At 48.7% G+C, this 20,824-nt stretch overlaps 2 protein-coding genes across 2 annotated transcripts; one reads left to right on the top strand and one right to left on the bottom strand.

The window, feature by feature from the left end:
* The first annotated feature begins 105 nt into the window (after positions 1–105).
* LOC138120770 (myeloperoxidase-like) lies at positions 106–12,422 on the top strand. The gene is made up of 13 exons (XM_069033743.1): positions 106–202; positions 882–978; positions 1,807–1,982; positions 2,584–2,707; positions 4,697–4,826; positions 5,721–5,921; positions 6,015–6,330; positions 7,166–7,326; positions 7,738–7,990; positions 9,270–9,440; positions 10,243–10,480; positions 10,966–11,183; positions 12,382–12,422. The coding sequence occupies exons 1-13, from the start codon at positions 106–108 to the stop codon at positions 12,420–12,422; spliced, it is 2,223 nt and encodes a 740-aa protein (XP_068889844.1).
* Positions 12,423–14,760: 2,338 nt separating this feature from the next.
* On the bottom strand, positions 14,761–20,824 carry LOC138120670 (1-acyl-sn-glycerol-3-phosphate acyltransferase alpha-like). The gene is given in 7 exon segments (XM_069033534.1): positions 14,761–14,971; positions 17,655–17,727; positions 18,231–18,326; positions 18,565–18,740; positions 19,145–19,278; positions 20,555–20,781; positions 20,783–20,824. Coding segments are annotated over 7 exon segments (894 nt in total). The 3' UTR covers positions 14,761–14,825.

A 20,824-nucleotide genomic window follows, 5' to 3' on the forward strand; every position in this document is an offset into this window, starting at 1 on the left:
AGCCCGAGTCCCACCGACAGATTCCTGAATCCTGAAAGAGATATTGAAACAAAACATGTCAATCTGTTCTGACCCCTCAGTGAAGCCCTGTCCATTGAGGATTTTATGTTGCATTTCTCTCTAGGCACAAACCCAAGGATGACTCTCCTGGGATCCATCATCACCCTCTGTGCAGTTGGAGCAATGGGCTCCTCAGGGAATGGTAGGTTCCTGTTTGTCCTTTGGCTGCTGCTCTCCTGGAAAGGATGTGAATCAAAACTCAGTCTGAGCTCCCAGTTAGACACTGCTTCAATAAAGAACTGAAATGTCCTGTAGATTGATCCTCTAACAATGAAGTTGATACCTGAGAGGTTTGCCTAAGGAAACTCCCTATTTAACCAACAGCCAGCCCTTCCATGCATAAATCATCCTTTTATGACAGGGAACCTGGGGCAGAGATTGTATCTTTGGCTTCTTCTGTGCACTTTCCCTGGGGAAATGTCTGGAGCCCCAGGAGCGGCTGAGGGAGCTGGGAAAGGGGCTCAGCCTGGAGCAAAGGAGGCTCAGGGGGGACCTTGTGGCTCTGCACAAGTCCCTGACAGGAGGGGGCAGCCGGGGGGGTCGGGCTCTGCTGCCAGGGAACAGGGACAGGAGGAGAGGGAACGGCCTCAAATTGTGCCAGAGGTTTAGATTGGATATTGGGGGAAATTTCTCCATGGGAAAGATTAGGAAGCCTTGAAACAGGCTTCCCAGGGCAGTGGTGGAGTCACCATCCCTGGAAACGTTCAAAAAACCTGCGTATGTAGCAGCTGGGGACATGGTTTAGTGGAGAACAAAGCTCCTGGTGTATGTTATAATTGAGTATCCTCAATTTCTGCTTTTTCTTCTTTTATTCTTTTGAGCAGAAGTCTCAGAGGTACTTTCAGATTCGTTTCTCCTGAGCATCATTACTGAGGCCAGGCAGTTGGTAGACACAGCATATTTACAGGCCCGGAAAAGGTGAGTTCTTCCTGCATGATGGCCCCAATATTTTAAGGCAATAAGATTAAATATATGTGTGTTTTCTCTCTTTTCCAATGCATATTTATAATGGAGAAGCCTTAGTGCCAGGGCTCTCCTTGTCATAGCTAGAGGGATCCTTTTGCCCAGTTTGGCTGGATTCTGGTCCCAGAGCCACCAGTCATGACCCCCAAGTACTGTTTCCTCACCTACCGTGCCACGAGCACCTCTCGCTGGTCCATAGTGGTTCAGACATGCTGAACACATGTGAGTCCTCTCCTGGCAGCCAGAGTTCTGCCCCTCTCTGGAAGGACTGGAACTGTGCAGATGGACACCCTGTCCCAGATAAGTGTCAGTGGAAGTCAAACCCCAGGTATCCTCTGTGATTGTCCCAAAAGGCTGGTTCCAGGCAGTGGGAGGATTTGGGAAGGAGTCACTCTCCACCCATCCTGCAGAAGTAGCAAGATACAGCCATGGGACCAGAAAGAGATGGAACAGGAGCAAGGTTTGTCCCTCTGTTCACAGAATACACCTTGCAAAATAATAGGTAAAATCCTATCCAGTCACAGTTCATTGATCTGGATTTCCACATGATAGAACAAAATTTATTGTGACAAGGAAGTGTGACTGCAAAGTTGAAGTAGGGGATTACAATGATTTGTTTGCCAAAACCATCTGAGCTGATGTGCTGATGTGCAGACAGCTCGTCCTACTGGGCAGGGCTGCATGCCACCCTGCAGGGTTGTCACAGCTAATTACACCCAGTCCAGCATGACAGAGGAGCTCTGAATTCAGAGAAGGTGCTTCATGGAACTCTTCTATGTTCAGCTTAAAGAGAAAACTGGAGGAAAAGATTGTCAACCCAATGGATTTCCTGAAGCACCTAAAGGACCCAATAGGAAAAACCAGATCTGCAGTCCGTGCTGCTGATTACTTGGAAACTACTTTGAAACTCCTCAAAATGAAGCTGCATCTCTCTGGGGAACAGAGCTTCAATGTCACAGGTAATGTGATTTAGACCAAAATGTCTTACTAAGAGCTAAGAGCAGGAAATGTGCCACAGCAGGTGGCAAAGAGCAGCTCTGCCAAGACCCAAAGAAACGGGGATAAAACTGTTCCCCTACAGGGGAATAGATTTTAAGGATGCTCAGAGACAGACCAGACCCCCCAGGTGTTTTATTCATCATCTTTGAGAGTCCATCTCTCCTATCCTTGTAAAAACAGGCTACCAAAGCCTGTGACAAACCTGGGACAAAACCCACTGGAGGCTCTAACCACTGAAAACCCTCCATCTTCTCCTTCTGCTCCTGGGTTGTACTGCTCCGCAAACTCATAGTTTTGTTCCCAGCTGGGGTAACACCTTCCTGGTGATGATGGTCCCCACATTCCCCTGGAATGTTGCTGCATGCCCACCCAGTTTCCCTAGTCCAGAGGGGACGGCTGAATCACAAAAGGGTTTAGGCACCAAATTAACAATTCCAATCCAGATGTGTTAAATCCACAGCTCGGATTCAGCTGGCTCAAATGTTGACGTAGAACACTTAGAAGCTGAAACAACAAAAGAAGAGTAGGATCAGATGTTACTTTTCAAGGTTTCTCTTGCAGACCTGCTAAGCAGGAGACAGAAGGAGATGATTTCCAAGGGCACTGGCTGTGACTACCAGACTCGTTCTGTTAAATGCCCGGAGAGGGACTTTTATCGGACCATTACTGGGGAGTGCAACAACAGGTAGGATTTATGTGTGGACAGGGAGAGTCTCAAGTCCGTATTCTGACCCAGGGTAGATGATTTGTGAAAGTGCCTTTTGACTGAGCAAGAAGAGTGAAATGCTCAGTTTAATGAGCCTGTAACAGAGGATTCATTTCTGCCTTTGCCTGGCAGGAAAAAGATGCAATTTCTTGAAAATCTCAGATTTACCCCCACTGTCCTTTATGTGCTGCTTTGGATGAAAGAAAGGACTTCTTGGGGTGGGGGCAGGTAAGAAGCTGAGGAAATTTTGAGGCTAAGGCTCAACCTCTCATTTTGCTGGAGGCTACAAGAAATCATCCCTGCACTCTTCCATAGGGATAATACTCATTTCCCCAGCTGATTCAGATGATAATATTCAGCTATTGATGTATCTGTGTGATGAGTAAGGATGGGAATTAAATAAGACTTTAATTGTTGGCTCTTCCAACTTTGTGTATTGTACATCTTTCATCTGAGAAAATTAGTTCTTCAGCTTTTTGCACATAGTTTCCCTCCAGGTTCAAAGCTGGGATCAAACTTTTTTTTTTTGACCAGAAAATGACCAAATTCCTACTCTGACAATGGCGGTCAAGGCTCCCTGTCCTGCCGTGCCAGCACCAGCCCCCAAATCTGAGTGGGACTTGCATCCAATGTGCATCTGGCATGAAACAGATGTACCAGATGTGATGACATAGCACAGCTCTGCATCAGTGTGCGGGGAGCTCACGCTCACTGGGGTTTTCCAGTCTGTTCCCATGAACTCCAGGGCCTCCAGCCCCACAAGGACAGCAGTGTCTGTCTGCCCAGGGAGGGTGTGGTGTCTCTCTTACTGGGGATATTCCAGAACTACCTGGACACAATCGTCTGCCTCATGGTCTGAGATGACCCTGCCTGAGCAGGGACATGGGACCACGTGACCCCAGTGGGGTCTCTTCCAGCCCGACCCATTCTGGGATTCTGTGTTCATGCTGATTTGAGGCTCAGGGTAGGGTTGTCCTTGGCCTTGTTGGGCTGTGGGAGAGATGAGGAGAGACTGGGCTTGAGGGATCCCTGTGGTGTCAATATTTTCCCAAGGATCTTGCTCAGTTTGAGGCACACACCATGAAGAATATTTTGCCTGCAAGGACAGTAATAACAATCAGAACAAGAACCTGGTGGTTCTGAGTCCTTAATACTCAATGGAATTGCTTCGTCTCTGGCAGGGTCATTTTCCTAGGACACGCTCTTATTTCACAGCACACTGCTGTAAACACTGGGTACTCCTCTCCTTTTCCAGTGCAGAATCACAGAATCATTACTGTTGGAAAAGACCTCCAAGACCATCAAGCCCAACCTTTGATTCATCCCCACCTTGTCAACCAGACTAAAACCCTGAGTGCCACATCCAGTCATATAGATAGGCATTGCCTGGGTTTTGTGTCTGCAGGGCCACAGATCATTGGCTCAATCAGAATTAGTGGTCTTCTGAACACAAAATGCTGACTTTAGTGATTCTGACTTTTCAGAGCAGTGTAAGGCAACACAACAATGGCCACAACTGCAGGTTGAGAGGGTCTGTGTAAAAACTTCCCCAAGGGACAGCCTTGGCACAGATCCCCACAGAGGTGGAGAATCTTTATCCTTGGAAGCTTCCAGCCCCCAGCTGGACAAGAGATGGCCACCCTGACCATGATGATGGCCCTGCTGTGAGTCTGATTTTGAGAGGCCAATGAAGACAGAGGTGGTACAGAGATTTAAATGCCAAATAAAATTAATGTAGTTTTAAATGACAAATAAAATTAATAGAGTGACACAAGGCACCTTTTAAAAAAAAGTTAGTTTTTCTCCGCATCAATAGCCTTGGTATAATTTGCTTCTTGGTGTTTTCCCAGTCTCACCCCTGTTACCAGAGTGCTCATATGTGGAATAAAGGACTGTGAAATGTTGATCTGTGCATGGCTGCTGATGTTTGAAAAAATAACATAAGTTGTTTTTCTGCTGATGCTGCAGAAATCACTCCCACCTGGGGTCCTCTAACCGCGCCTTCGCGCGCTGGCTCCCGGCCCTGTACGAAGATGGAGTGTCTGTTCCCAGAGGAGCAAGTGAAGGAAAGCGCTACAATGGATTCCCACTCCCACTGGTGAGAGTTGCTATCCTGATCCCGCCATGAGCATGGGCACTGCCCTCCCTGCACCTGTCAGGAGGGAAGCAGTGACAACATCTAGAGTCTAAATTGCTTGATCTTTGATCTCAGGAGCTAAATTGAGGCTGCTTTTCCACAGCTGAGTTATGGCTCAGGTTAATATTTTTTGTTGGAGACAGACATGAGCAAAAAGTTTGTGGATGCTTCCCTAAGCAGTTTCTGAAGTGTGCGTCCCAAGGATTGCTGCAGTCAGTGTGCTCAAGGACACCAGGAGGTTTGTACAAACCACAAGGCTTGGGAGCTCCTCAGCCACGTTCTTGACTTTCTGGATGTGCAGTAACAAGTTTCAGCTGGAATGGGCTTTCCATGAAGCCAGGTTTGGCTGAAGGGCTGTGGAGTCTACTTTTACACCTGATTGGATAGAGCTGGGGAATGACATGGAACTGTTTAATGTCATAATTAATTCTTAGTAGCTTATCTAAGATCATCTTGTGCATGATCTACAACCACCCGAAAGGACTAGGTAAGGGTTGGCCTCTTCTCCAAGGGAACAAGTGACAGGACAAGAGGAAATAGCTTCAAATTGTACTAGAGGAGGTTCAGGATATTAGGAAAAATGTCTTCCCTGAAATAGGGGTTAAGCATTGGAGCAGGATCTTCAGGGCAGTGGAGGAGTCAATCCCTGGAGGTGTCCAAAAAACAGGTAGACGTGGTACTTCTCAATATGATTTAGTGGGAATGAGGATACTCGGTTGAAGGCTGATGATCTCGGAGGTCTTTTCCGACTTTCGTGATTCTGTGATTCCAAGATCTCACAGGGGGAGTTTGAGTGAGACGCAAATCCACCATGGCAGAGACAGTCACACACATTTTCATTTCGGTTTTCTGCAGGTTCGAAAAGTATCCAACGAAATTGCTCACACGGCCAACAAGAACGTCACCGCAGACCGGCAGCTCTCGCTGGTCTTCATGCACTGGGGCCAGTGGGTCAACCATGACATAGACCTGGCCCCTGCCAGTGGGGAAGGAGCCAGCCTGGAGCTCCAGTGCCACACCAGCTGTGCCTTCAAGCCCCCCTGCTTCCCCATTAAGGTACCCTGACTCTCACCCATCCCACACTCTCTTACAGCAGCAAAAACAAAACCACGGGACTTTCTGAGGCATCACTTCACTCCTTTGCTTTAGTTCCCCCCCGACGATCCCCGGATGCTGAGCTCCGACACCTGCATGCCGTTCGTCCAGTCCGCCTCTGTGTGCAATCCCGGCATGTTCAGCCGGGAGCAGCTCAACGCCGCCACGTCATTCATCGACGCCAGCACGGTGTACGGCAGTGACGACTCCCTGGCCAGGAGCCTGAGAAATCTCACCAACCAGCTGGGCCTGATGGCCGTGAACCAGGATTTCATGGATGAGGGGCTGGAACTGCTGCCCTTCGAGAACACAACGCACAGTGTTTGTGTTCTCACCAACAAGAGCGCCAACATCCCCTGTTTTAAAGCAGGTAAGGTGCAGCTGGGGGGTTGTTTTCAGTAGGCCATAAAATCAAAAAGGGTCAAATATCTCCATATAGGATCCTTGTGGGTCCCTTCCAACAGAGAATATTCGGTGATTCCTTGATATTTGAATGAGGCTCTTCAAGACATGACTACATAAGGTGAAAGACAGTGGATCCTCCCCACAGTTAGAAAAAAAAAAATCAAGCAATAATTGATTAATTAACATAAAAATTATTTTAATTTCCCAGAAGAATTACAGCAATTTGTTCTTCCTTTATAAAGTCTTCTCAAAAGCAGGAGAAATTTTCAATAGAATAAGCAACAGTGCTTAAAACTTCTCAGGGACTTTTTTACTCCTACCTAGAATTCACCATTCATGAACTGAATGCCAGTTGTCAGCTTGTCAGCACTGACAGGTTGAGAAAGTTGGGGCTGTGCAGCCTGGAGAAGAGGAGGTTGTGTGGAGACCTCATAGCACCTTCCAGGATCTGAAGGGACTATAGGGAATCTGGAGAGGGACTGGATCAGTGACTGTAGTGGGAGGACAAGGGGGATCTCTCCCTGGGTCCCCTCCAGTCTTCATAGAATCACAGAATGGTTTGGGTTGGAAGGGAGCTTAAAGCCCATCCTGTTCCACCCCGTGTCATGGGCAGAGACACCTTCCACTATCCCAGGGTGCTCCAAGCCCCGTCCAGCCTGGCCCTGGACACTTGTAGGGGTGGGACAGCCATAGCTTTATCACCAGGAACATCACCACTTGTTACTTGTCTGTCCTAACACAAAAACCTGCTTCTGAAATTGAAAGCAATGTACAAAATTCCCAAAATATTTTCATTTTAGGTGACAAACGGGTGACAGAAAACCTGGGACTGTCTGCAATGCACACGCTCTTTGTCCGAGAGCACAATCGCCTGGCTATGGAGCTGAGGAATTTAAATCCCCACTGGGATGGGGAAAAGCTTTACCAGGAGAGTCGAAAGATTGTGATTGCCATAAACCAGGTACTGATCACTGTTTGCTGTTTATCATCCACACACTTAGGAGTGGTTTTTCCTCCAGGCAAAAGGAGGAAAACCATGTTTTGTAAAATCAGTGCAGTTATTTGTGGGAGGTGGAAATTGTGAATGAGGATAGTCCATCTGAGACAGCATGGATATCCAGAGCTTTTTTATGCATCATATTACCGATTTATCAATTATTTATTATATTTAATGTATAAATTATTTATTAGATAAAATAATTTCACATTTAAAAATGATTTAAATCCATTATGCCAAACTTTTTCCATTGCTACAGCTCTTTTTTCTAAAGATCTTAATGAGTTCTGCTGCAGAATTCGTTCTCTGCACTTGGCTTTGATGGCATGTCTGCTGCAGCTGCTGCTAACGTGCTGTGTTCTTGTGCTTTTTCAGATCATAACATACAGAGATTACCTCCCACTCCTGCTGGCAGAGGAGACCAGCAAGTGGATCCCTTCGTACAGTGGTTACAACGAGAAGGTGGATCCGAGGGCCTCAAATGTTTTCTCCCTGGCTTTTCGATTCGGCCATACGTCGGTGCAGCCTTTTGTGTCCCGTTTGAATGAGAGCTTCCAGCCTTTGGGTTCCTTCTCCCATGTCCCTCTGCATTTGACCTTTTGTGCTCCGTGGAGAATTATAATGGAAGGTAAGAACATGGAGCAGTGGTCCTGGTCTGGTCCTGAGGTGAAGGTCAGCTGGTCAGGCACATGGAATTACAGAATCCCAGAATCATTTAGATTGGAAAAGATCTCCAAGACCATCAAGTCCAAGCTGTGACTGATCCCCACCTTGTCACCCAGCCCAAGGCACTGAGCACCATGTCCAGTCATTCCTTGGACACCTCCCAGCTCAGCAAGGCCTGACAGTGGGAGTGCTCCACATCCACTCAGATGGTGCAGCTCCTCCTGCTGCTCCAGGAGGCTAGAGACTCCCTGTGCCCAATGCCAGTCCACCAAAGTCTGTGTCAATCAAAGCTCTTATATCCCCCTACAATCAGGAGACATGGACAGAGGGTGATGCGTCCAGTTTAATTGAGCTAAAGCAGCATTGTTCCTTCCTAGAGGTGCCCATCCCTCTTTCTGGCTCTAACTGGAGTTATGGGGTCCTGCTATTACACAGCTGAGATCTCCAGACATGAGTCTTTCCAAGGAAGACAAATGTCTCTTCCAAAATAGGTTATTTAACTAATTATGAGAAATATAATTACACATGTGCAGCCAATTTTCCCGTGTTTTGCTCATACTGTCTCCTTAATTGCTATGAAAAAGACACAGACAATCACACATGAAGTAATTCTATCATTACATTTAATGTTTTTTAAATATCTGTCAACTAATAGTGAATTATAAACTAAATCCATTGCAAATCCTAAAACCTTGGACAGAGCCCCCAGGCACCAGGACATGCTGCAGCCTGGCAGGCTGGGGAGCAGACTTGGAAAGGGACTGGTGGACAGCAAGTGGTTTTAGGGCTGTGGAAGGAAAAGCTGAGGGATGGGGAGGGATAAGGAACTTAGTTACTATGAGAGGCTTTGTTTACTGGCACCTGCAGACATGTACAGATTCATACAGGTACCACTGTGAGGATGGGGAGGCCCTGGCACAGGGTGCCCAGAGCAGCTGTGGCTGCCTCTGGATCCCTTGGAAGTGTCCAAGGCTAGGCTGGATGGGGCTTGGAGCAGCCTGGGACAGCAGAATGTGTCCCTGCCCATGGCAGGTGTGGAACAGGATGAGCTTTAAAGTCCCTTCCAACCCAAACCATTCCACGGTTCTGTGATTCTGTGATTCCATATACACATGGTGAAATGAAAATATGGAGATGAAAACCCCACCTAGCCCATAACAGACTGTTTCAGCTGCATGAAAGGGACCATCAAAGCTGCAGACTGGCACAAAAAATCTTTCCTTTATTTGCAATGGCTGCAGGAGGCATCGACCCCCTGATCCGGGGCATGGTTGTGGATCATGCAAAACTCATGAAACAGAACCAGCTGCTCGTTGAGGAGCTCCAGAATCACCTCTTTGAACAGACAGAGGTGATGGGTCTGGATCTAGGAGCCATGAACATGCAACGGGGAAGAGACCACGGCCTTCCAGGTAAGGAGACACAAGTCCACACCTCCTATGAATAAGGCTTTTTTCCTTCTGCTGCTTATGAATGAACTGAGCTTTTTCTATACAAATGGGAAGAAACCTTGATTTGAGGGTGAAGGATGGACAGACAGTCAAGCTCAGGGGGAAAAAAAAGTCTCTGTATTATAAAAATCTTTTTCTGAGACATTTAAAACAAGGGCAAAAAGCTTAGAAATCAAAGATGATATTTGGGATAATGTAAGAAAGCAGGTGAGAGACAGTGGTGTATTGCAAAGAGAGAGCATGTGTGGTTCAGAAGGTACAGGCACAAGTGACCAAATTCAGCTTTCACATGGGCTTGGACAGGTCCCCTGGGCTTTGTTCTTTGCTCATCAATCTTGTCTCGTGTCCCAGACAAGCCAGAGTTCTGAGCAGAAGTGCCTTGCACCCACAGGTGGGACTGCCCCAGGTACTAGAGAAGAACAGGCGCTCTTGGGTTAAACACAGCTAGATTTCCTCTTTTCTAAGAATTTGATCCTAGAAATTTGGCCTTCCAAGGCTGCAAGGACTGATGCATTCACCCTCAGCAGTAGAAAGATGTAACCACCAGGATGAGCTGCAGTCATAAAGACAAACCAAACTGTTAGTTTAGTGTACATACAAGAAGGACCTTTGAAAATGTGATGATTGTTGGGGCTGCCCGGACAATAGTGCCTTACAGATCCTTTAATGCCATGAGAAGAAGCAGGGAATGCCTATGGGCCAAGAAAGGTGTTGTGGAGACGTGGTGGTGGGTCCTGGTCATCTGCTGCTCCTGCTCTTGCAGGTTACAATGCCTGGAGGAGCTTTTGTGGGCTCTCCCAACCCCAGACTGTGGAAGAATTGTCTGAGGTGCTCGGCAATCCCAAACTGGCCAAGAAGTTAATGAATGTGTATGGGACACCGTACAATATCGACCTCTGGATTGGGGCAGTTGCAGAGCCCGTGGTTCCCCAGGGCAGAGTTGGGCCCCTTCTGTCCTGCATTATTGGCACCCAGTTCAGGAACCTGCGTGATGGGGACAGGTGAGAGATACGTTCCCTGTGGCATTTTTTAGGGGGGAAATGCTGACCTTTCCTGTGACATATTAATCCAACCCATCTGCAGCACTCCGGTGAGTGCTCCCAGCAAGGCTCACCCCTTGATTTTAGCCCAGTTGCCAAAGGACTCTTTTTTGCAGCCTGTTTCTCCAGATTCACATGGCTGAGGAGCACCAGCTCCAGACCATGGGGGTCTCTGCTGTGGTCTCTGCCTGAGGTGGCTTTTGCTCTCAGGGCATAAAGGGGAGGATAAATCACTGCATCCCAGCAGGCTGCTGATGCTGTGTGGAAGAGGCAGGCTCTCTGCACTGGAAGAATCCAGGTCTGGCCGCACTGGAGACACCTCTTTCTAAAAGGGTGTTCCTGGAGAATCAAGGTGGATCTAAGCACCATTCAGACTCACCTTGGTCAGGTTCCCATCTCAGCAAGTAACCAAAGTTTATAAACTGCTTCTGAAAATATCATTGCAGATTCTGGTGGGAGAACCCCAGAGTTTTCACTCCACAACAGTTGCAAGCTTTGAGAAAAATTTCAGTGTCGAGGGTGATCTGTGACAATACTCACATCAAGAAGATACCCAGGGATGTGTTCAAGATCAACACTTATCCTGAGGACTTCACTGATTGCCAAGAGATTGATGTGCTTGACCTCTCACCCTGGAAAGATGAGCCGGAGAGTGCCACAAAAGGTACCAGTGGTCTGAGATCGGTCAAAAATAATAAATGCACTATGAGGTCGCTTCCATGCCTAAAAAATGAAAGAATTAAGGTTTCCACAGTGACTCTGCCCCCAAAAGACAATGACTGTCCATTTAGCCACACTCAGACAGCACTGGTGGCAGAGGTGCTGTTAGCTGGGTCTCCAGGCAATCCATCACTTTCATCATCCCTTATTCCCTGCCCCTTCCTTTCAAGAGAATAGGAAATCCCTCAAAATCCAGTCTGTTCTGGACCTTGTGAATGTTTCCTGTGACGACCTTATTCCAGGACAACCATGGTCTTTCCTGACAGGAAAGGTGTTGATGAAAAAATCAACTAGAATTAGCCAACCTGCTCCAAGGTCTTACTCTGCTGCTCCAAGTTCCTGCTCTCCCCTCATCTTCCCCAAAGCTTTAAATCAGTTTAAGGTATATCTGGAGTAGTTTTGACACTGTATGGCCTCACACACCAGTAGCTGAACACACATGGTCAAAGGTTGTGATATGCCACAGTAAAATAGTGTCTTTTTCTGTGAGATGTGGACATTCAGTGTCCTACTGAAACACTTTTGATGAGGGCTCTCCCAGTTGAAATGATGTGGGAGAACGGATACTTGAAGAATGGACTGGCTTGGATTCTTTTTCTTTCTGACAACCCATTTACAGATGATCACAAAACCTGGGGATCACCTACACTGTCCTTCTGCAAGGCACAGATCACAAAGCATCTCCATGCAGTTCCTGTATTGAGTTTGAGGAGCCATTTGAGGGAAATACTGTTGTTTAAGACAGATACTTGCACTTAAAGGCTAAATTATGGTGGCTTCACCCCATTCTTTAGCTGAGTCCAGCTAAACAACAGAGTTTTTTTCATTTATTTTTTTATCGTAGTCTTATGGTTACTAAAATGTGCTGAGCTGGTTCCTGTGGCTCCTTTCTCACCAGGCTTGGAGGAAGTCAAAGTGTTTGTGTAACCCAGAGAGAGTGAAATTCCAGGGCTAAAAGCAGCTGCTAGAAGTTTAACCTTTTCCAATGGAAAGAAATTGCCCCCAAACCACTCATTCTAAGGCTGGAAGCACCACCGTGTCTCAGAGGTGCAAGGATACAGGGATGACAAAAAGGTGGAGGAAAATGGTGTGTCCATGGAAGACTTTCTCCCTCTTAGCAGCTTTTTCTGCTTCATTGACAGTTTCTAATCCTACTCATCAGACCAGCGTTGGAAACCCCTAATGGTGGTACCGAACTGCTCCTGGGAAATTCCTGCCTGGACATCAGGCTCCGCTAGCTGCTGTTGACTGAACATCAGCACATGGTTTCCCAGAGGGGACCTCAAGACTATGTCATCTGTTTTATTTCCTGTGATGTGATTTTTTAATATAATTTCTTTCTAAAAACTTCCAGTAATGTAAGTCTTCAGGTGGAAGGACAATGATATTTTATTTTGTGTTGCCCTAAAAAACTGATCAGAGGCTTTACGACTCTCTAAATTGTAATTATGACAAGTTTTTTTACTTCCCATCCTGAATGGGTGTCAAACCTGCAGGCTAGCATGCTTGCATTGCAGAATCAAATTCCTTATCCTTTGTACCGGCTCAGAAATTAGCACATTCATGTAATCTTCATCAAAACTTTCCCAGTCTCCGGATTTTGCACAAGAGAAGAAGCTGTTTTGGCTGCTTCTAATCAGCAGTGAGATTTTCAGCCATTGAAGACACTGCAGCAGGGCAGCTGTGCCTTGAAGCCTTGAGACAAGTTTTATTGAAATCCTACAGTGAACCTGTGTGGTTTGGGTGTTCTGGGCAGTAATAAAACACATCCTGGGCACTCACCTACAGCTGGCATCCATGACAGGCTGGGGGCAGAGGGGTTGGAAATCATTCCATCAGAAAAGAGCCTGGGGGTGCTGGTTGACAGTGGCTGAACAAGAGCCCAAGGGAGCCCGGGTGGGCAAGAGGCCAATGGCACCCGGGCTGTGCCAACCACAGTGACCAGCAGGACAAGGGCAGTGACTGTTCCCCTGTGCTGGCATTGCTGAGACCCCACCTCAAATCCAATGTTGTTTTGCACCTCTCACTCCAAGGAAGACAATGAGAGGCTGGAGCATGTCCAGGGAAGGGAACGGAGCTGGGAAATGTCTGGAGCCCCAGGAGAGGCTGAGGGAGCTGGGAAAGGGGCTCAGGCTGGAGCAAAGGAGGCTGAGGGGGGACCTTGTGGCTCTGCACAAGTCCCTGACAGGAGGGGGCAGCCGGGGGTGTTGGGCTCTGCTGCCAGGGAACAGGGACAGGAGGAGAGGGAACGGCCTCAGGCTGGGCCAGGGGAGGCTCAGGAATTTCCCCACGGAAAGGGTGCTCAGGCCTTGGCAGGGGCTGCCCAGGGAGGTTTGGAGTCCCCATCCCTGGAGGTGCCCAAGGAAGAACTGGATGTGGCACTCAGAGCTCTGGGCTGGGGACAAGGTGGGGATTGGGCACAGGGTGGACTTGGTGATCCTGGAGGGCTTTTCCAACCTAAATGATTCTGTGAATCTGTGTGTGATTCTGTGTAAGTCAGACCTGTGTCCAAAACATTCTTTGTCTCTGGTTCATAGCTAAACAGATCTGCACAAAAAAGCAAATCACATCGTGGCTGGTGGGCATCCTCTGACAGAGAAGGCAGGGCAGAACCAGGCCGGACTAAGAAATCAGGAGCTGCAGCTCCCAGAGTGTGTTTGAGTTGAAAGATATATAGGTTGCGTTAAAAATAATGAGGTTATCAAAGAATCATTGTAGAATTGCAGAATCAGTAAGGCTGGAAAAAGCACTCCAAGATCATCGAGTCCATTAACCCAGCATTGCCAGGTCCACCACTAAACTATGTCCCTAAGCACCAGATATACACATCTTCTGAACACTTCCAGGGATGGGGAGTCCATCTGGGTGTGGCAAGGATATTAGGCAGCATATTCCTGCTGTTTGCCTCTGGTTTCTGAGTCCCCAGACAGACATGTCCCTCTTGCACTTTGAAGATGTGCTCAACCACTGAAAGCAAAATCTTCCTCAGCTTAAAAGGAAGACTAAATATCCCAAAGAAGCCACCAAGCCCTGTAGACACATGTAAGGTCTTTAATTCCCCTCTCCCAAGGCTGCCTTGGTTTCTGTCTCTCGTGGCAGAAGTACTTCCCAAATCCTTCCCATGGAAGAGGAAGAAAATAGCACCTTCTCCTGAGTGTGTTCCAGGGGAATGTGGCAGCCCTCAAACCCCAAGGCAGCCATTTCCCAGGCAGGATGGTCACAGGCTTGGGATCAATGCCTCCCCCTTCTTGTTTCTGAACAGGGAAAGGTGATTATGAGCAGGGAGTGATGATCACAGGAAGGGCCCAGCTCTGCCTGGGGTCCAGCTGGAGGGACATTCTCAGGGTTATGATTACACAGAAATGTCCAGCTGTCCGCTGTGTGCCTGTCCTCCTGGGTGGCACAGTTCTCTGGGAGGGACATAGCAACATTCCCCTTGGAAGCTTCTCTCCTTCATGGATGTTTTGCCTGTCTCTGGTATGTCAGCATTGCAATCCACAGTTGTCTCTGCTGCCAGACCTCCCTGTGGTTGCCATGGCCTCCCCTCAGTTGTAGCACACACAGCTGGAGCTGGAGGATGGGATCGCTAATGGGAAGCTCTGTTCGTCATTCCTGATATCCCCTGGTAGGCGGAGAGCATGGAGTCACGGACCTGCTCTGTCAGCTTGGGAACATTGTCTGGGCCCAGGCCGAGCGTCTCCACTTCTGGCAGGATCTGGATGATCATCTTTCCTGGAAGAAGGTGAGAGAGGGGGGAAAAAAACACATCAGTGGTGTAGAAGAGCAGGAGAAGGTACAGCGGGAGAGTTGGTGCCAACCAAGGAAATGCTCTCATTCCCACACCAGTGTGGGAGCCCAGCCACATCCCAAATGCACACAGCAAAAACCCAGCCCGGGCTTTTCCCATCCACAGAGACCACAAGAATCATAAATATGGAACCAGGTGAATATCTCCTCCAACACAATATAATGTTTCATATAGGATGAGTTTTCACAGCAGAAAGATCTCAGGGTCTGTCTAGGTCACAGGCAAAGAGAAGATGTTTAATACAACACTTCCAAACTGGCTGTGCTCTGTCTGTGTACACCAAATTTAGCAGGGTCCCTCCTTCCAGAAACACACTTTGGGATGATGGAAATTGTGGCCAGGATTCCCTGGTCACACAGAAGCACCTAAGCAATGGACTGGTGTAAACTGGAAGAACATAGTGGGGAGCTGGCATCACGCTCTTCTGTTCTGGCACCAGGAGTCCCCTGGTTTGGCCAGTGGAGACGAGACAGCGCCTGCACAGACAGGAACTTGGGGATCTGGGGAGTGTCTGTGATGTGTTGTAATGTTCTTGCATGACTTTACACGTGTGCCTGGAATGAGATCCAGCAGTGCCAGCAGCAGAGCCGTGGGAAGGAGGCAAAACAAGCGTAGAGAAGAACTTCACAAAAGGAAAGGGTTTGTCAGGTTGGATAAGGCTCGGAGCAATCTGCTCTTGTGGAAGGTGTCCTTCCCCATGGTAAGGAGTGGAATGAAATGAGCTTCAAGTCCCCTCCAACCCAAATCCTTCTGCGATTCCATGATTCTGTGTTCCCTGCCTTCACGTCTTACACCCAAAGCCAGGCTGGTACCTCACTTCACTTGCTCCTACTGGAAGAGCAGAGTGATGACAAGGCTGTGCTGGAAATGCAGGTCCCTTGGGAGCAGACTTCCAGCAAGCACCAGATATGTTCCATGAGTGACAGTGTCCAACACCAAGCACAGAGCCACAGGCTTTCCAGAGGCTTCTCAGCACACCCAGAGCCACTGTGGACACAGGGAGCTGTCCTGACCCACAGACCTGCTCAGCATGCAGGAATCTTGACCACCATCTTCAGAACCAGCCCTGGCAAAACTTACAGGTGGGGAAAGTGGGAAAGTACAAGAAAAGCTAACTAGGGTTCTTTCTTCAGCAGTGCAGGTCCCACCTGTTTAACAGCCATTCGGAAAAGGGCTCAGAGATCAGCTGAGCATGGAATTAGCTAACCATGAATTCCCAGGGTGACTGAAGTTGTATATAAGCAAATGTACATGCAACTGCAAAAGTCTTTCCTAAAAAGCTCAGGGAATTCTTGTAATCTCCATCCTTGGAGTTAATACAACCTCTTCTGGACTGGTCACAAAGCCAACTCGTCTGTCTTTAGAGCTGGCCTTGCTTAAAGCAAAATGTTCAGCTGCTTCAGAGATCCCTCCACAGGATGTTATTCTCTGATTTCCCAGAGAAGGGAAGGTGCAGGAAGGGAAGGTGGGGGAAGGGAAGGTGGGGGAAGGTGCGGGAAGGGAAGGTGCGGGAAGGGAAGGGAAGGTGCGGGAAGGGAAGGTGCGGGAAGGGAAGGGAAGGGAAGGTGCGGTGCGGGAAGGGAAGGTGCGGGAAGGGAAGGTGCGGGAAGGGAAGGTGCGGGAAGGGAAGGTGCGGGAAGGTGCGGGAAGGTGCGGGAAGGTGCGGGAAGGTGCGGGAAGGTGCGGGAAGGGAAGGTGCGGGAAGGTGCGGGAAGGTGCGGGAAGGTGCGGGAAGGGAAGGGAAGGGAAGGGAAGGGAAGGGAAGGGAAGGGAAGGGAAGGGAAGGGAAGGGAAGGGAAGGGAAGGGAAGGGAAGGGAAGGGAAGGGAAGGGAAGGGAAGGGAAGGGAAGGGAAAGGAGCAGGCTGCTGAAATCCCTGCTCCTGGTCCTATTGACCCTCAGGTGGGGGAACACTTCCAGATCCAAAAGACTTTTGTGTGTGAACAGGGAGAGGATAAACCCAGCAGGTGAAAGATGACTGGAAATTGGCAATTCCATGTTTATAATTTGCACCACTCTCTCTTCCAAGTGTCTCCCTGCAAGAAAATTACTGCAACCAGGCACAACAATGGAAGGAATGGGAAGCAGATCCTCTCCTTAGGGAACACCAGGGCTGGCCTGGGAAAGAGTGGCAGAAGTCCATTTTAAGGTGGGCAGCAGCTAAGGGAGCGAAGGAACAGGATGGGTTACTTTTCTTTGTTGGAATTTGTACCATTTTTTTCTGCATTTTCCTTCTGAAGCCCAAGACTTGTGCCATTTTTTCCCAGAAAATTTTATCGTTGGCCAGTAGAAATTTTTGTAACCATAAATGTTTCCCAGCTCTCCATTCACCTGCAGATCCAAGGGCAGCATGAGGGGTCAGGGGCAGGACCTACCCCAGGACTCTGCTGCTTCTCCAAGTTCTCTTGGACAGGTATTGGTGAGAAATCCAAGGGGAGAAGAAAAAGTGATGCCTGAAATGTCCCATTTCTTCCCAAAAAGACAGAAACTGCTGTTTTCTGGGTGCCATCTCCATATTACACGTGGTCCTCTGCCCACCCTTGTCATGGCTCCAAGGACTGAGCTTGCACCACCACCCAGACCATTCTTTGCCCCAGGTCATCCTCACCTGGTGTAAACCTCTTCTCCTTCTGGTTGTAGAAGCTGTTGTAGGAAGACAACACTACAGGAATAATGGGGACCTGGAGGGAAGGCAGTCTACAGTGAATATACACATTTCCTTATCCTTCCCCCAAAATTCAAGTCATGTTTTCAGGTGAATCTTGCACCTTGCTGATAATTATCCCTGTCAGTGCCACAGCAGACACTCAGAGGATTATTTGAATATTTAGATCATTGAACTGTATTACCCCATGTCCTCACTACTAGGCTTTGTAATTTCATCTCTGTATTTAGGCCAACAACTGTGGATTGTCAGATTACTGTCTACAGAGGCTAACTCAGCAGAAACTTCCCTGTGCAGGTCCAGGGCTCTTGTCAAGGTCCCCCCACTTTTTTTTTCCAAGCTATAACAAAGGTTTTCCACTTGTCACAGAAACAGCCGCCTCCTGTGCCACCTGCAAACCCCTGAGGGCTCCTGGATGTGTGCTCAATCCATAGGGAAGCCAGGGGCCAGGACCCAGGTTTGCTGGTGGACCACAGTAAGCAAATCACACTCCAAGGGCAGGAGGAAGGTGGGTCTCACCTGGGCTGTCACAGCCAGCTGGAAGGCCCCACGTTTGAAGGGCAACATGGAGCCACCATGGTTGCGAGTTCCTTCAGGGAAGATCAAGACACGCAACTGCAGGAGGGAGAAGACATTAAGGCAGAAGAATCTCCAGGTACAGTACTAAGCCACTGCACAGGGATGGTGCCCTGGGGCTCATCTCTGTACTCCTCACCTCCATTCATGGACACAGAACACACTGATGCTCTCACTCTGTTCTGCTCAGTGCCCAGCCCAGAGACAAAGATCTCTTCCCACCCACATCCAGATTGCTGTTTTCCAGCAGCTCCTCACTGGACTCCTCCCCACTCACGTTGTCCTTGTGCAGGGAGTGTGCCACCTCTGTCAGGGTGCCAATGGACTCTTCCCTCCTCTTGCGGTCGATGAAGATGACCCCTGAGAGCCAGCAGGCCAGGCCGAATGTACCCATGTACAGGATCTCCTTCTTGGCAATGGGCACACAGCGCCTCGGCAGTATCTCCATCATCACTGCAAAGGGACAGCAAGGACAGAACAAGTTGTCATCTGCACTTGGGGTCCCTCTAGATTCTGGGTGACAGCCCTCTGCTCTAGGAGATGCCATGCCTGAAGCTTCATAGAATCCCTGGGGAATTTTGGGGCTCTCTAGACCATCCACCCTGGCACTGAAGGAGAGCAGCTATGAGAAGGCTGTGGCCAGCTGGCAGTCTTGTCCCCATTCCCTTGGAGAGGGTGAAGCTGATGCAGCTTGAAAATGCCTCTGACACCCTGGAGACCAGCCCTGGCCTGGGGCTGGCTGGTGAAGGACTCTGTAGCAGCCACGCCTGCCCTGCTGCCTGTGGCACCTGGGATTCCATACGACCCACCCCTACAAACACCTGGGGCCAGGAGTGGGAGGCAGGATCACCACATACCCAGGATGTCAAGGGAGGTCTGGTGATTCATCACCAGGACAAAAGGCTTCTTAGTCCTGAGGTTCTCCTTGCCCTTCACCACTATCTGAATGCCAAAGATGTATTTGAGTGGCAGGGCCAGTGTGCGCAAAAGCCTGGAAAAAGGAGCGGAAATTAGCCAAAGAGATGCTGAAATTTGGGACAAAACACTGCATCCGAACCAGCCCACCTCATACACTGCCAGTTTCCCACAGACACAGATTTGACCCATGACTTGGAGAAGAACAATTAGTGTCCCTCTGCAGCTAATTATTTAATTACAGAAGACAAATACACCTCACAGATTTCCCTCAAGCCATACATGACCATTGACACAGCAACTCCAGCCCCAGAAGTTCCACAGATCAACCAAATATTAGAAAATATCCATATTCACAGCACACCTTTGTACTCTGCTTCCCTGCCCATCTTGCTGGGTTGGGAATACAGGCTGCAATAAACATGTGCCTAACTCTGCTGGCTTTGAAAGAGAGGGGTTTGCCTCTAGGTGACATTAGGCTGCAGTGCTGGGAGCCCTATTTGATGAGATACTGGTAAAATAAAAAAAAAAGGCACCAATGTCAAGAGGTGAAGAAAATTTCTCAAAGCAAAAAACTGATGCTCAGTTAGGAGATGTGAATTCTCACCGGAGCATAAAATGGAATAGTAAATCCTGCTTCTGCAGTACTTCAGGAGGGTTCAAGAACTGTGGTGCCGTGTACAAGAGTCATCTTTGCGTCCCCCCTCAGCCCAGGTTCCTGATTGCCACCACCACTGATCACTCCTGGACACCCTACGCAGCCTCCAGGCGAGTCCTCAGCCCGGAGAGTCTGAATGGAATCTGGAGAGACAGGATGGGCAGCAACGGGATGGGCTGGGGGACTGCCAGACCTGGGACACCAGGCTGTCACTGAGCTGATGGGGACACCAGTGCCCATGCAGGGGCCAGCACTGCACCGTGGTGATGTCTCAGGTGTGCACTGGCTCAAAGTAGAGAATAGGAAGAGCACCTGGGATGGCTTTCTCAACACAACTTAGAAATGGAATGGTCAGCCATGGGGAGGAGGGAAATACAGCTCCAAAGACCAGATAAAAGAGCTTTAATAAAAGTAGCAATATGCATTACATCCAGGTTGTTGGCATCACCTGCTTTGGCAAATCCATGTCACTTTTTACATCCTTTCTTTCCATAATTTGTTATTCTTTTTATCGACCCCAAACCAGTATTAAAACCCACACCCCTTCTCTGAATTACAGTCTGTCATCTCCCCACACCAATATACAACTGATCCCTCCGCACCACAGCACACCCCCAGGACCCTCCACATCAAAGCACTGGACAGAGTGGACTCTATCAGTGCTCAGAGCAGAAAGGAGCCACAGACAACTTACATCATGTTCTCTGCGTTACGTCCACGAGGAATACTGAGGATCATAACCCCAATGCTTATGGTGAAGAGCCACAACTTATAGAAGGTCATCTTGCAGAAGAATCTGAATGCAGGTTTCACCTGGTAGAGGACTAGAAAGGTGATGAGCAGACAGGTAAAGGGGTAGTGAAGGAGGAAAAGCTCCATCCTTCCAGCCCGGAGCAGGTTGAGCAGAGCAGTGAACGAGTCACGAGCAGCTGGCGATGTAGAGCAGAGGTGAGACTCCCTCCAT

This window comes from Aphelocoma coerulescens, chromosome 19, assembly GCF_041296385.1.
Source record: "Aphelocoma coerulescens isolate FSJ_1873_10779 chromosome 19, UR_Acoe_1.0, whole genome shotgun sequence".
Lineage (NCBI taxonomy): Eukaryota > Metazoa > Chordata > Aves > Passeriformes > Corvidae > Aphelocoma > Aphelocoma coerulescens.